The sequence below is a fragment of the Xiphophorus hellerii genome, chromosome 19 (genome assembly GCF_003331165.1).
Source record: "Xiphophorus hellerii strain 12219 chromosome 19, Xiphophorus_hellerii-4.1, whole genome shotgun sequence".
In the NCBI taxonomy this organism is placed as follows: Eukaryota; Metazoa; Chordata; class Actinopteri; order Cyprinodontiformes; family Poeciliidae; genus Xiphophorus; species Xiphophorus hellerii.
In genome coordinates this window covers 21372242-21388058 of record NC_045690.1, presented here as the reverse complement: position 1 = coordinate 21388058, position 15817 = coordinate 21372242, and the positions used below count along the sequence as shown (strand labels likewise).

At 39.1% G+C, this 15817-nt stretch overlaps 1 protein-coding gene across 4 annotated transcripts in view; it reads right to left on the bottom strand.

The window, feature by feature from the left end:
- grm1b (glutamate receptor, metabotropic 1b) overlaps positions 1–15114 on the bottom strand; it is a 29548-nt gene extending 14434 nt beyond the window's left edge. The window contains exons 1-6 of one of the 4 annotated variants that reach the window (XM_032547784.1): positions 14850–15114; positions 13661–14486; positions 9962–10211; positions 1232–1467; positions 1006–1020; positions 379–390 (exon numbers count right to left, since the gene is read on the bottom strand). In XM_032547784.1, the coding sequence (XP_032403675.1) occupies positions 379–390; positions 1006–1020; positions 1232–1467; positions 9962–10211; positions 13661–14375 (1228 nt within the window). In that variant the 5' untranslated portion in view covers positions 14376–14486; positions 14850–15114. The remainder of the gene's footprint in view (positions 1–378; positions 391–1005; positions 1021–1231; positions 1468–9961; positions 10212–13660; positions 14487–14849) is intronic. The other 3 variants (XM_032547781.1, XM_032547782.1, XM_032547783.1) reach the window with 3 other exon arrangements.
- Between the last annotated feature and the right edge of the window lie 703 nt (positions 15115–15817).

Below are 15817 nucleotides of genomic sequence, written 5' to 3'. Positions count from 1 at the left end.
AGGGGCCTACTCCTGCAGGTCGGGATTATTCGGCTGCATGACAGCGGGACTTTGTCTGCGTACTATATGAATAGAACAGCACGGTTTGTGTGTTCACATGCAAATTCAGCAAGATTCAGCCAGTTATTGGGCTGTTTTATGCGATTGCCTTAAAGCATAGAGGGAGGGCGTGAGAGCACAAACGAACCCAATTATTGGGCTCTCGGAAACCCCAAACAAAACATCCCAATAGCTTCATATATAAGAGGTCCACTGAGATTAATTGCATCATTAATGTGTTTCAATTTTAATGTCAGTCAACCTCCAGGTATATTTGTGAGGTGAGCAGCGTTATGTTTCCATTCAGAAAAAAAAAAAAAAAAAAAAAAAATCACTCACCATCTTGGAGTTCTAAACCAAAATAAATTAATAAATAAGAAATAAAAACAATAAAAATGACTAAACAGCAAATGGGAACTACTTTCCACATAAAAGACAAAAAGAAGTATTTATTTTAAATGCAATTTTTAAGGTGTTGTTTTTTCTTAAATTAAAACATGACAGCTCATGGGAGCAAACAAAAGCTTCAGGTTTGTGCATCAGACCAAAAAATATTACAAGAAACAAAAATGTGTGAATGCTGCAAAAAAACATTTTTTAACAAAGAGTGCAACATAAATCCACATAAGTAGAGCCAGAGGTGTCAAATGAAAAAAAAAAAAACTAGGTGTTGCATGCACCAATTTATATTTACGTTTATCAGTTTCTTTAAACGTCATTTATATCAAGAGTGAGAATCTTTTTTTATATACATAAAACCCTCATATCGTTTGATTAAAAACGTAAATATATATACAAGCTTTTTTTTTGGAAGAAAAAAAAACCTTATGAATAAATAAAAAAAGCAGTGTCATAAAAAAAACATTTAGAAACATGCTTGTTGAGCATCATTTCAAGAAAACAAGAAGAAAAAAAAAGCTAATACATTAGCAGTGTTCCTTTAATAATGAAAAGCACTTAATTTACCTAGATCATCATCCTCTGTGAAAGCCAAGTAACACACAAATGAACAATATGAAAAAATGTACTGGATTCACTAGTGGAGAATTTTACCCTCAGGCAGTCTAATTCATATTTAAAGAGGTTGTTCCACTTCATGGGGCCTTTTGGCTCCTTCACTCCGGAATTGAACACGTCACAATATTTCAAAGTTACAAACGGACACTTTCTCTGTTAAAAATAGACATACTACCTGAGCAGTTGCGTGCGTAGTTCAGGTTCTCCTGCGGGTGTCCGGGAAGGCGGCACTGAAAGCGATGCTGCCAGAACTCCGGGAACCATGGGTTGCGCGTGTTCGTGCTGAGCTTGAGCTTCAGGAAGTAACTGTCGAAGGAGGAGACCTCTTCGGAGTGTAGCTTCACGGTGATGCCGCCAACAGCCTCGTGCTCGTATCCCTCCACCACCTCCACACGGTCCGCCCAGCCGTCACTGCAGAAAACAGCACAATTATTCAGATGAACTAATCTGAAGGTACGTATCTGCCGCCGCCATCTTTCACCGTTGGGATTGGAAGGTCCGTGGTGATAGCGGTAGCGTTTTGAAGGCACGTGCAGACATGCTAGGTGGTGCTAGCAGCGGCGGTTATGGGCGACATGCCAGGGCGCCATTTTGTCAATGAGACGCTTAAATACTTTAGAAATTAAAAAGTATTTAACCCTCCTGTTATGTTCGTTTCTAGGGTACAGCAAAAATGTTCGTGGGTCAATTTGACCCAGGGAGTGTTTAATCATGCAATAGTGTCAGAAACCAAAAAATTCCTCCAAAACATTTTTGTATCTGATTATTAACTCCAATACTAACCATTTCAATCAATATTTGTGCAATGATGTTTTATTATTTCTCAGAAATTAAGGATCAATGACGACAACCTGCTCATTTACTCATTTGGACATAAAAAATGGAATTTAGATTTTTAATGTCCAATGAAAAAAACCTAGACACAAAAAAACTATAATTTCCTTGAAGTTGACCTTTGGTAAATTATTTTATATTATACTTTTTTTTTTTTACCAAAGGGTGATCTTTATAATTGAACTTGAGACACACATACTGTTCTGGGTCAAATTGACCCGCTGATTAAAATCAAGATAAATGAGTCATGCAGAGAGTATTTATGTTTTTCTCCACTTCTGCTGAGTGTCCACTCAGTGTGGGTGGAGTTTGTCCACAGGAACAGAAAAGATTCCCGTCAAAGGTTGTGTGAACACCTGCTTTCTCGCAGTTTCCTAGTGAAGTAAAGAGAATAGTGAGAAAGTGGGCTTGTGTGTGTGTGGTTGCGTGTGTTTGTGTGTGAGTGTGTGTGTGGTGAAATATGGTTCATAACTGCAAGGAAACATATAGAATTGGACATTATAAAATCTTTTTTTGCACTTTAACCTGACTGCCGGGTCAAATTGACCCGAACAGTATCGATGTAAAAAGTAGACCTAGGGTTTGGTACAAATGTGTAAAATGAATAAATTTTCAACTTATGTCTAGAGTGCACCTATTAAGACAAATAGAAAACGTTTCATGCAAAAAAAATGCTTCTATTTATTTTTTTTTAATTTGTAAATTTTAAAACGGGTCAATTTGACCCGGAACATAACAGGAGGGTTAATTTAGATGTTCGCTTTGCAAATGCTGGTGAACACCGAGACTTTAGCCATTTTTTTTTCACGATTTTAATTTTTTTACTCACATAAGACGAAATATTGGAAATATATTGGGGCAACTCCCAGTCTTGTTAGAATGTACTTTATTAAATTACACACAATGTAAAGTTGTTCCATTAAAACACAGACCCGCATGTAAACAACCTATTCCCTCACTGACAACAGCCCTAAAATGAGTGTGGGAGAAAAAGAAAACATACACGCAAAAAAGAAAAAATCAATGAAAGCCAGTGATAAATTCAGAGTGGTCTCAAATATCCTCCTGTGTTTCCACAACTCCATTTTTCCAGTTTCCGAAGGGTGTGCAGTTCTCACTGTTCTTGCCGAGAACAGACAAGAAAAGCCTCAGAGTCCACTGACACAATCACAAGTCCAGTGAGAATTCACAGATTAGGAGCGTAGCGGTGCAGTCTGTCCCCAAGAGATTCAAACTCTCACCCGGCTCACCCACTCCGAGTCTCAAGAGGGAAATCTGTGTCTGCACTGGTTACAATCTCTATTTGCTGCATGTGTCGCTTATTATGGTCAACAATCTGTCTGTGAAGAACTCACCTTCATCTTTTGCAATAAATTAAAAACATGTTAAAGAAAAGACAGAAGTGTGTGCCATGTTAATGGAATATTGAGGTGGAGCACAAGCTGCATGAACGTCCTCTTTCCCACAGCCGTCAGAGCCATTACTCCCTGCCGCCCCCCCCTCCCACACATATCATAACCTCGCAGTCACACATACATATCCCCCACCCCCACACAGCCATATTGTTCTGCACTTTGCACTGTCACATTATCTGTACTTTGCCATAATTGGACCTGCTGCTACTTCTTTGGTGTGGTTGAGTGCCTTTAGTTAATTTAGTTGTATATATTGTTATTATTATTATTGTGTGTTTGCTTATTTATACTGTATATATTTGACCTTTTGCACGGGAGCTGCAATGGAAATTTCGTTGAATTCTGTTCAATGACAATAAATGCTATCTATCTATCTAGATGGAAGTATTGGCGTCTCTTCAGATTTTCTTAATGGTAACTTTTTTTATGCCTTGCATTAGGTTTGATTAGTTTCTTCTGTAATGGGGGGAACAGCAGCTCCAGTTAATGAGAAACCTAATTTTCCATGGGACTGTAATTGGGAGAACCCCGACAGCCACCTTGGCTGACCCTGCCACCATGTGCATTATTATTTTTTGCTCCCTAGCTGTGGTTATATAAGCCTAATCATTATGCTTTTTGTAGGAATAAGCAAAAAGAGCCTCAGCACTTGCTGGGAACAACCAACATGGATTTTTCAGAGTTTCTTCCTCGAGAAAACTGAGAAAGCAGCAACCCATAGCGTAAGATAAATGCGGATGCTAGCCAGGCTTCTGCTAAATACCGTGGTTTGGAAAAAAAAAAAAAAAGCCTATCCTGAATGTTTTCACTTTTTGTCACAGTACAACCACAAACCTGATGTTTTCTATTGGGATTTCATGTGATAGAGCAACAAAAAGTAGCATGTAACTAAGAAGTAGAGGGAAAGTCTGAATGGTTTACACGTTTTCACTGATAATCTGCAACTTCCAGCTGTTTGGGGATACACCTCTTAACAGGTTTTCACGTCTAGACACTGAAATGGCCTTGGTCAGATTAGCAAGAGTTTCTATGAACAACTATTTCAGTATCAAAAATTGTCACAGACTTTTGATTGGGTTTAGGTTTGACTTTATGCCATTCTAAAGCATGATTTGATCTAAACCAAAGCTTTAGCATTGCTAAAAGCTTTCCTATTGTCTCAAGTCTTTTGTTGCCTCTTACAAGTCTTCTACTTGCCCTGAATTCAGCTTAATCCATCTTTTTCTAATGTCTGAACCACCACCACCATATGTTAGTAAGTCCCATTAAAATTACACAATTTTGTTTGTTCCATTCATTTACAGTTTAAAATTAACATGCCACATGTTGCTATGAACAAAAGTTTTGAATGAAAGGAGTAGTTGGAAGAAAAAAATCTTATATTATGTGCTTGATCTATTGCATAAATCCAAATTAAACAGATAGCAGGCAGTGGTTGTAGAGCGCTAAAATGTGAAAAAGTTTGAGGTGCCGTAATCAGTAATAAATCTGGGTCATAGCATGCCGTTTCCGACTTAAAACGTAATCTTTGGACAAATTGCTGTTTATCCGCAGGACAAAAATATCCCACCTCAAACCCGCATTTGGGTTGTAGGAGCCAGTCGCACTTTTGGCTTGGCTGACACTTCAAGAATGAGCTGACAAAGGCTGTGCGCTACGACGGTCTCAACAGTACCTGGCCATCTGCTTCACAGCATCACGCCACCCTCAGGCCGACACTCCCAGTGCCAAAAACCTACAGCTCTGACGTCCACACACACACACGCCCGCACACACACACACACATACTGTAAAGTACTCTGAGTTCATACACTTGTACATCATTTAGCTTCGCATGGCAAACTATTCACGTGAAGATGATTTTAAAGTAATTCTGCATGAGAGGAGGAAATTATCTTAAGATAGATTTGAAGCCAAATAGAGTACATGTTTTATCGAACGGGGGCACTGCTTCTGAGCTGATTAAAAGAGTTATTTGTTGATTGGGAGGTGTGAGAATAACCGTCTCTGTCTTCCTCCACACAGCAGAACAGAAGATGGATGGCCGATGACCAGCACCTCCTGGCCGTTCAGTTGGCCCGCTGCACAGGCGCCTGCGTGTGTTCATTTACTGCATTGCTCTAAAAAACATTTTCCATTTTAGAAGTCTCCTTGACCCAGAAAACGCTCTGTCACGCACACGCAGGCTGCTTTTCTGCACCCTTCCCACCAGCCATGGAAGGCATAAAGCACGAGAGAAAGCGCTTTTTACTTGATCATGTGGGTTTCAGAAACATTCTGGTGACATTTTAATGCCCGAATAAGAGAAACACACAACCGGTGGAACATCTATAATGAATGAAAGAGATTTAACTTTAACTACGGCCTCAATTCAGCTGCTAACCGGACCAGCGACGAACCACGACTCCACTATAGGATAATTTCTGCCGTATTAGCTTTGATGTTCCTTACTGCACACTCCCCGGATTATGCTGGAGGTGCTGTCCCATATTAGCCCATCCTGCCGGAGATCTGACAGGGAGCGGGAAAGCTTGCTGCGTGGATGCATTATTCATCAGCGAGCCTGATTCAAAGCGTCTTCTGCCTTCAGAGGAACTCTTTGGGAAAATTGAGAACATTTGAGTTTCCTGTGAATTTTGTGTAATAACTGATTCAGGCTGAAAACATCTACACGCCAAAATATGGTTTCTAAACAAGAGACAAGGATGAGTGATATTCTTTTTTCTTAAGTTATGAGGAAAGCCATTTGATGAACAGAAGCTAACATTTAACCTTAATAAAAGTTGCAAAAGTTTTGTGTGATATGTTGTCCACAAACTTCAAAGTATTAAATTAGGGTTTATGTAATAGAGAAACATGCATACTTGAAAAGTGTTATTATTTATTTATTTTGTAATAATATAGGTTTCATACTTTTCAAGCATTTTCAAGGTAAGTTTTTTTTTTTTTTCAATTTTTTTCTCCGAAGAGTTTTTGCGGTGCTAGTGGCTCGTATTTTTTAGACAGTAGGCAGACAGGAAGGAGGGTGAGGAGAGGGGGGAAGACATGCGGCAAAGGTCGTCGGGACCGGGAGTCGAACCCGCGACATCCGCGTCGAGGACTAAGGCCTCCAAACGTGGGGCGTGCTAACCCCCTGCGCCACCACAGCACACCCCCAAGGTAAGTTTTTTAACTTTTCCAGTTTAAACCACACTTTGGAGATAAAAATAATGTAAAAGAACTATAAAAGACCATTTCAAATGACTATTATATGATTTTATTTATTATCATTAAGAATATTTTGTGATAGTATTCTACTTTCTACTGCAGGGACACGGGTAACTAAAATATAACAAAATTTTATGTTTTGAAATGTCTCTGTCACACATACACCCTATACACCTGGCTGGTCCAAGAAAGATGAAAAAAAAAAATCTCTGATAAATGTTCTCACAAAGTTTTCTGGCTTTTGGCAAATAGGAGTAATTCTGCTAATTCTGGCCAAACTAAAACAGGAGAAGTTTGGTCGGATTTAACTTCAGTTAGTAAGAAAAAATATGTCTTTTCATTATCTTTAAATATCTGGTTTCAACTATAGAGTTTAGGCTTTTAATCAAACGTTAGAGTGCACTTTATTACCAGACTGCGTAATTTGAATATCAAGCACTTTCCAAACCAAGGCTTTCAAACACCCATGCGAACCCTGAAACTATCTGAAAAGTGCAACATGCATTTGTATTCAGTCCCCCTTTCTCACATACCCCTAATAAAAATTCATTCAGAGTTACCTACTGCGTTTAGAGGTCTATTCAGTATAAAGACTCCACTTGTTTGTAATTTATTCTCAGTTTTTATGCAATTAAGAGACCTGAATGCAGAAACCGACTGAGGCAAACTGTGAATTTCAGTGATAAATAAATACAATGGAGACGTTGAAAACGACAGGAAGAGAACGGGTTAGAGCAGGGAAGAGCCATAAGCAAACCATGGAAGTGCAGAGAATGTTACCTATTATTGAAAAGAGACAGGTGGTGGAGGAAAAAAAAACAATCTCAAGAGAAGCAGAAGAGGACAAACAATAAACCAATAAAGGGAGGCTAACACTAATCTAGGGAAACTACAGTAAATTCAAAGGCACAACAACCAGAACTCAAGAATAATGAAGAAACTATCAAAGGAATGAAAGTCTGACAAGACTTCCCCAGCATTATTAATGAACTGATTATGGCAAGATATGCTGAGCAATAAAGCATACAGGAACTAATAAAGTAAATAAACAAGAAATGGACAAAAATACAAGCAGACAGGCCAGACAGACAATTGTAGAGAAGTTTAAAGCCAGGTTAGATTATAAAATAAAAATACCAAGCTTCAAAGATCTCAAAAACACTGCACAAACCTGAAAATAGGAGTAATTGGAGAATGGGTGCATGATTACTGTAATCTCAGATGACAAATATTAAGTCATGGACTCATTACACCGTGTTTCAAATTATTGTGCAAATGATATTTTCTCAGATTTTCTTAAATGGTCAGTGCAAATGATGATCAGTATAATTTTCAAGCCATGAACTATTACAGTATAAATCAAATTTTACTGAACAAAGCTCATGAGAACAGTATTTTTTTCAAAAATAAAAAACTCAAAATGCACTGTTCCAAATTAATATGTGCAGCAGATTTTCTAAACATTTTATGGATTATAAAGAACTGCAAACGGTCCTTGCCCAGGTCCCTCTTGAAAATGAGATCTAGATCTCAATGGGGTTTACCTGGTTAAATAAAGGAAAATAAATACATTTTAAAAAATTCTTTGAATGTGCAGCATTAAGTGGTCACATGTACTAAAATCAAAAGCTATTTCAATCAAAAACAACATCTTAACAGAGTTACATGCTAACATAGGATCCCTTCTTTAATATCACCATTGAACTTGTGAGTTTGTGGAAAGTTTCTGCTTGAATTTCTTTGCAGGATGTCAGAATATTTTCCCAGAGCTGCTAGTTTGATCTGAACTGCATTTCACCTTCAGATCTTCTGCTTGAGGAAACTCCAAAGGTTCTCAATAGGGCTGAGGTCAGAGGAGGATGGTGACCACACCATGAGTTTCTCCCCTTTCAATGACACAGTGGTATTCCTTGCAGCATTCATTGTCATGCATGAAGATGATTTTGCTACTGAAGGTATGGCTCTTCTTTTTGAACCATGAAAGAAAGTGATCAGTCAGAAAGTCCATCTACTTTGCTGAGGTCATTTTCACACCTTCAGGGACTCTGAAGGGGCCGACCAAAGATTCTCTCCCCGTGATTTCGACCCAAAAAATGACTCCACCACCTCCTTGCTGACGTAACACACTTCAATCCAATTTGCATAATAATTTGGAACTCGGTGTAAATTTAGGCTTTATGGAGGAGTGACGAGAACAAACCAATTGGTGACAAAATGCTGAAGCAGCTCCTGTTTGCGGTTTCTTCGGTCAGATGAGGCAGAGATTTAGATTGTTTTGATTGAAATAGTTTTTGATTTTAGCACATGTGACCACTTAATGCTGCACATTCAAAGAATGACCGTTTGCAGTTCTTTATAATCCATAAAATGTTTAGAAAATCTGCTGCGCATAATAATTTGGAACAGTGCATTTTGAGTTTTTCCAAAATCATATGTGGCAACACTGCACATCACTCTGCACACACCATTCAGACATGGACACATGGTAGTGGCAGCATCATGCTGAGGAGGTGTTTTTTCTTCAGCTGGCAGAGAAAAGCTGGTCAACATCCAGACCTAGATCCCAAATTTAAAATAGCTGGTCAGGCATGCTAACCATCCACTGAGCTTGAGTTAAACTGTAAATAATAAATGACAACATCTCAGTCTCCAGGTGTGCATTGATTAAAAAATATATTCTAATTAACACCCTGCTGTAATCACAGAGGAAGGTGATCCAACAAAGTACTGATTCGGGGCTTTGAATTCAAATTCAAGCTACTTGACTCAGAGTTTTTTGGTAAAAGATGTTAGAAATCATGTATCCCTTTCCTTTCATTTAACAAAGACAGACTGTGGGATGTGAAGGTAGTTTGTCGTTAGAGTGGAGAGGGCTTAATACAAATGTACGGCTTACTTTTCAGAGTTTTACTCCTTTTACTACTTTCTTGCACTGTATTCATGTTGGTCTGTCGCAACAAACCAATACAAATCCCCCCAAAAATAAAAAAAATGCTGAGGTTTGTGGTGACAAAAATGTGAAAAAGCAGGAAATGCGTTTACATGGCGCTGTAATTGAAATTTAACTGGAAGATGTAAATCTGCCCGCAAAAAACGGTCAATAATTGTCGCATAAATGCCACAAAATAAAAAAAGAAGTACATCTTAATATGGCATCGGCTGTATTTTATAAAGATATCAAATGTTTATGGATAATTAGCGATAATAACAGAATTACCTGCTTATTCTATACGGAACAAAAACATGCTTTGACAGAGCCATTAAGTGCAGTTTATAGTCCTACTTGGTGCCATCAATAAGGAGCTAATCTGAGTTTTACAGAACAACGGCTAAGGATAAAAGCAACTTTAGCTTGTTCGCGTTCATCTTCTGTCCTCAAAAAAAAAACGAAACAAAAAAACACAACACATGAAGCTGGAAGCCCTTTGGGAAAACATTCCCTAACGAACCTGCCAATTAGGAGGAACTCTCCCGCCACTCCGAGGCGCCTCATAGCCATGAGCAGCCCGCGGACTGTCATGCCTTCACAGAAGCAGACAACAACTCTGGCTTTGGGAAGACGCTCCCGCAGCTTCCTGAGCAGCCGGTCGAAGTGCTTCTCGCCGGCGTTGCTGTAGATCTTGTCAGAATGAGCGATGCAGAGCCCTTCCTGCGAGGCGAGCTCTTTGAACGCCTCCATCCCGCTCTCGCCGTAGTTACCTGAGGAAGACAAGAGAAGCCGTCAGCCGAGGCTCATTCGCAGGGGAACAGACGCGATCAATAGGCTGTCATTCATAACTTTTCTCGACGGCGTGGTTTTTCAGATTCACTGAAGTGTCACTGAACATGAATTTCTTGTTTTGTGTTTTGGCACAGAAGAGAACATGGGTTGTAAAAAAAAATTCAGAGGATGCTGTAACAGAAGTCAAAGACTTGCATCTTGTTTCCACTTGCCTGCTCGGATCTTAAAAATCAATCAGTTGTGGCAAAACACATTAAAAAGCGCCTCATGCTTACTGCAGGTTTTTATCTGTTTGCCAAACAGATTTTAATCACCTCAAAGAAAGCTTATCATGTTTTAACAGGATTATCATCTCTTCTTCCTACATTTATCATATTCTGTCACGAAAAAAAATGAAGCAGGCATAAAATTTGACTCCAAATCATGTGAGGGATTTTGATATTCTTGTAATTGCCATGCAGCCTTTTTACATATTTTGTGACTTTTAAATTTGCAAATTTCAATGTGGCTTATTTGAGATGTATTTAGCTCCACCTATTTTAGAAATACCTCTGGCCTGCTTCTCTCTTCCTGCTGAAGAAATAAATCCCTTCATGATAATGCCTGAACCACCATTTGTAACCATGATAGTGCGCTCACGGTGGACATAAAAGTTTGGTCTCATCTGACCGAAGTACCTTCCTCCACTTGCTTTCCAGGTCACCTGCATGTCTTGAGAAAACGTTTAGATTTCACTTCTTATGGCTTATCGCTCAACAGTGTCTTTCTTAGTCCTTCGATTTGTGACGAACAGTTCACTTCAGATTCCTCCACCTGAGTCGTGGATCCGTATGGCTCCTCCAGACTTACAGAACCTCCTGACTATTGATTAGAGATGTGAATCTTTTAGTACCTACCAATTCAATTCCAATTCGATTCGGAAACAATCGGTCTGCAGATTCTGTTTAAATTATGTGACTGGCAAGAGTGGAGGGGGAATTACATTTCTGTGTCAAATTCCATCAGTTTATTTTTAAGCAAAATAGGTTTGTGCATAAGCTTTGATGCCTGGCTTTTCCTTAAAAAAAAATCACAGAATAATTCAAAATATATATAGAGGGCAAGACAGCCTTTTACAATCTAATGCGATATGCAGTGCAGTTGCAAAGACGTACGACTTAAACACATCTTAAAATCGATTTAGCATTTTCATTCAATTTAGAATTACCAGGACTAGAAATTGCAGTTCTCTATAGAACTGATTTTTTTCTGCACCTCTACTGCTGATCCCCTTGCTAACTTACAGGAATGCCTGTATGTTTAGGAGAAAAACACAACAACTTTGTGTTGGTTTGTCACATAAAATGCCAACAAATCACATTGAGGTTTTGGTTTCAACATGACAAAATGTTCAATAGGGGTATAAATACTTTTACAAAGTATTACAAAACACGGCTTCAACTCAATATGTATATTTTTGTTGCTGTATAGGTGAGTACATCGTAACCTTTAATATAATGGCTTGATTACAGGTATGCGAAAGTTGGAAAATGTGTTTCACAGATAAGTTATTTTTGTTTCATTCAAATGTAGGACTTGGTGGTATTGTGAACAGAAATGTTGCAAATGCAAATTACACTTCTTAGTAAATAATTTAACGGCTTTTATAAAGAAACCCAGAATCAATTAGGGAAAGAGGCTTGATTTGACCTTCATAGACCTCAAATGATCAGTGCTCCTGATAAGCCAGGAAACGCACAAAACTGAATGCCTAATGAGCTACAGATCATAATCGTGGCTAGAATATCTATTTGTCCAAAAGCTGGATGCTTTGCCTAATTGAGTGACACGACACATTGTGGGACGATCAACAGTTTCACCTTTTGAAACTTGGAGGCACTGTTTGTACTGTGTCTCATTCGGTTTCCTGTGCCAGGAACAGGTGAGAGGTGGAGTAGGCCTCGAACAGTGCATCAGTCAACTCCAGGGATCACAACAACACCTGCAGTGACTTGCAAAAGTATCAATGCCTCATAAACACTTGAGCATTTTGTTACAATTTTACAACAAGCTGCCATTTACATCATTTAAACTTGATGTGATGGGCCAACATGAGACACTGAGTAAATATGAAGGGCCAGAAACGTTTTACAGATTTAGCTAATAAAATGTGTGCATTTGCTTTCTGTTCCCTTTATTCTTTAAGCACCGAAAACAGAGAATCAAGGAATCCATAGTAACATTAGAGGTTCCCAGAAGAAGGTGAAAAAGTCAACATTTGGAATCACCCTTGATCAAAATCAGACTTTTCAACCTGTCTCCAAAATGCTGTGTGTTGGAGACAGACTGTAAATCACCCTGAACTCACCATCAGCATGGCGGAACATGGTAGCAGCTGCAATATACCGTGGGAATATTATTCATCAGAAGGAACAGGGAAGCTGGTCAAAGTTTATGGAAGGATGGAAGGATTTGAAGTTAAGGTTCACCGTCTAGCAGGTTCCCAAAACATATAACCGTAGTTACAGTATTCGTGTATTCAAATCAAAGAACAATCGTAACAACAATGGGAGATCATTCTACAAAGTAATAGTCCAGGTGGACTGAACATGAATGCATGCTAGAAGTTTCAGGTTTTAATCTGTCCAAAAAAACTTTACTTGCACTTCCGAACTTAATGTTAATTATCACATGAAAGCCCAATAAGACACAATGTGGTTTTTTTGTTTTGTTGTGTTTATCAGAGTATCAAGAGAAAACCCAGCTGGTTTGATTCTTGACCCAGTGGATCAGATTTTTTTTTTTTTGTCCAAAAGATTGCATTACCAAATATTTAAGTAAGTTTACAGTCACTCCAAAACTACAAAAAACAAGAAGCAAAGCATTCATTGAAATCATAAAAGGAATATAAAATATATGATCAACATATTAACTAACTGGTTCTATTACCAGGGACAAGCTATTAACACAATCGTAAGCAATAATGGAAAAGGAAAGTATTTGTCCTGCCCTTTGTCTTTCTTCCTCTAAAGTAAGTTAGTGAAGAAACGCCACAAGCAACCATAAAACAACGAAGCCACCTTCTACAAAGCCACTATACTGTACACGTATGCTATTGATTTTATGAATCATCAAGAAACAACTACAGTGACTGATCCCACTCAGCTTGTTCTCAGAGACAGTTATGAAACTCTCTGTGATCCTCTCGTCTTAGACTTTCTTCAGAAAGTGTGGGGGTCGTCTCTGCTACTCAGAGATTTTGTTCATGTCAAGACAGACATACACATTGTACTGTTTAGCTTATTATTGGTTAATGATTTTGAAAATCATGCATCATTTCCCTTGCATGCCCCACTTCTTTGCTACTTTGTTAATCCTTTTTGGATGTGACGTGACAAAATGCCATTAGGTTCCAATAAAACATCTAAAAAGAAGGATGTTGTCTTACCCTCTGTGTGTACTGCTGACACATAGGTCCAATTGTACTGTTTGACAATGTCCAACAGGGCTCTGGCTTGTAGCGTGTCTGAGGGCACAACTCTGAGGAAGTACTTGAACAAGGTCTTATCACTGAGGTCAATGCTTGTCGCAGAATAGGCAATCTGCGGGATGTTGAACAATTGCAGAAGGTTCTGGACTTGAATTGCAACCGAGCTTGAGCCGGGACCGATGACTCCTGCGATGGGCTTCTTGGTAGGAGGCGGCTGGCTGGAGGGTGACCCTTCAATGCACCACTTGGAGCCCTCCGTATCGTCTCGGATGGAGATGAGAGAGTCCCGTATGAACTCAATGCTCTGCTCCAGGGCCACAGAGGAATGCCAGCAGGAGTCCCTGATCTCACAGCCAAGGGTGATGTTGGGTAGCAGGTTGGGGTCCGAGTTTATTCTATCCAGGGTGTGGAACATGGCCTCCACTCTCTGGATGCCATACTGCTCACGGACTTCTCCGCATTTCCTCTCAGCAACCTTCTCCGCTGACGGCTGGTGGTGTACGGAAAACAGGGCGCCTATTATTACATCCCCATCCATTCGTGCCACCAGGCGGGAGGCAGAGCTTGGGACAACTGACCTCTCATACTTGCCTTTGGAAAAGACGAATGCCTCAAAGAGTAAAATGGGCAAGTACAAAATGCTTATTACAGTCAGGTAAATCATGCTTGTCATTGTACAACAAGTGATGGGTGTACAATCATCTCCTTTTGGCCATAGTAGAGGTCCATTAATCCCATACGGATTCAATGGGAACTTCACGGGACCGTCTTCAGTGCTTTTAACCTGCAATAGATACAAAGACACTTACGCTACTTTTTATACAATGTCTGTTGGAGACATTGGAGTGGTCAAGATGACATTAAGTTTCCTGCCACAGGGAAATCTTTTCAGTTTCAGCACCTTGGACAGCTGCCTCTGCTGTGTGAGGAAATCAGTTGTTTTAATCTCTTTTCAACTTTTACCGAAAAGCATCACATACAAAGCCAATATCTTATTGCGACATCTGCTATCAACAGGACAATAGTTGACTACACTACACTACACTATACTACAGCTTGCATTCACATGCATATCGATCAGACATAGCTGCATATTTAAGCTGTGTTAGGAAGCCTATTGTCGTGTAGCAAACGTGAGTTTATTTACCTGCGACAGGCAGCTCCGGGTATGCGGGCTCTGTGTCTCCTGTGATGCAGCCAGACTGAACCCCAGCTTCTCCTTACCAAGAGAACACAGTGGGACTGACTCTCTCTCTCCCTCTCTCTCTCTTCTATCTGCACTGATGCCCCCTTCTTCTCCTCTTCCTCACTGCATCTTAAAAGCGGGTCATAGTCGCTGCAGTGTCCCTGATTTGAGTGCACAGTTTGTAAACGTCGGGGCGGGACAGTGACGCATTTACAAATCAAATTTTGGGGGCGAAGTATATTGGGACTGACGTAAAAAAGAAAATGTATCCGGGGAACAGAGATGTCAACTTTTAAAGCTAACATGACAGCACAAACACATTACGATATGGGAGGACACGCCAAATAACAGCCAACTCTATAGGGACTAATCAAACTTCATGTGCAGAAAACGCTCCTGTTTCGTTTGGTCACTGACAGATGTGATGCACGTGCAGTTTACCGCTGCAGCTGAAAACAGGGGCTGCTCTCTTGTGACACCATGTGGCAATTATATGGTATGACAACCTTTATTTTAAATACAAGTTTAAAATCAGTTTAAATTATTATCCCAATGAATAATATAAATAATTCATTAAATATATTTGGACTATATATTTAATTATAGTTAAATAATTAGATATATTAATTTATTATATTAGCTTTACATTGTGACATAGGAAAACTAATGATTTGGACTCATCAGTCAGTAATGAAATACAGAAGTAAATTATGAAATGTGGAAATTGCTGTTTAAAACGTGAATACATAAGGAGATCAAATTAAAATTAATTATTGTAGTATTTATTTGAACAATTCTTGTGATACATTCGAACATGGATTATTAAAAAATAATTACTTCAGTATTTGACTACGAATTTAATAAATCAATAAATGTGACGCATTACAACAAATATTAATCAATTACATTTATTTGTGATATAAATATAA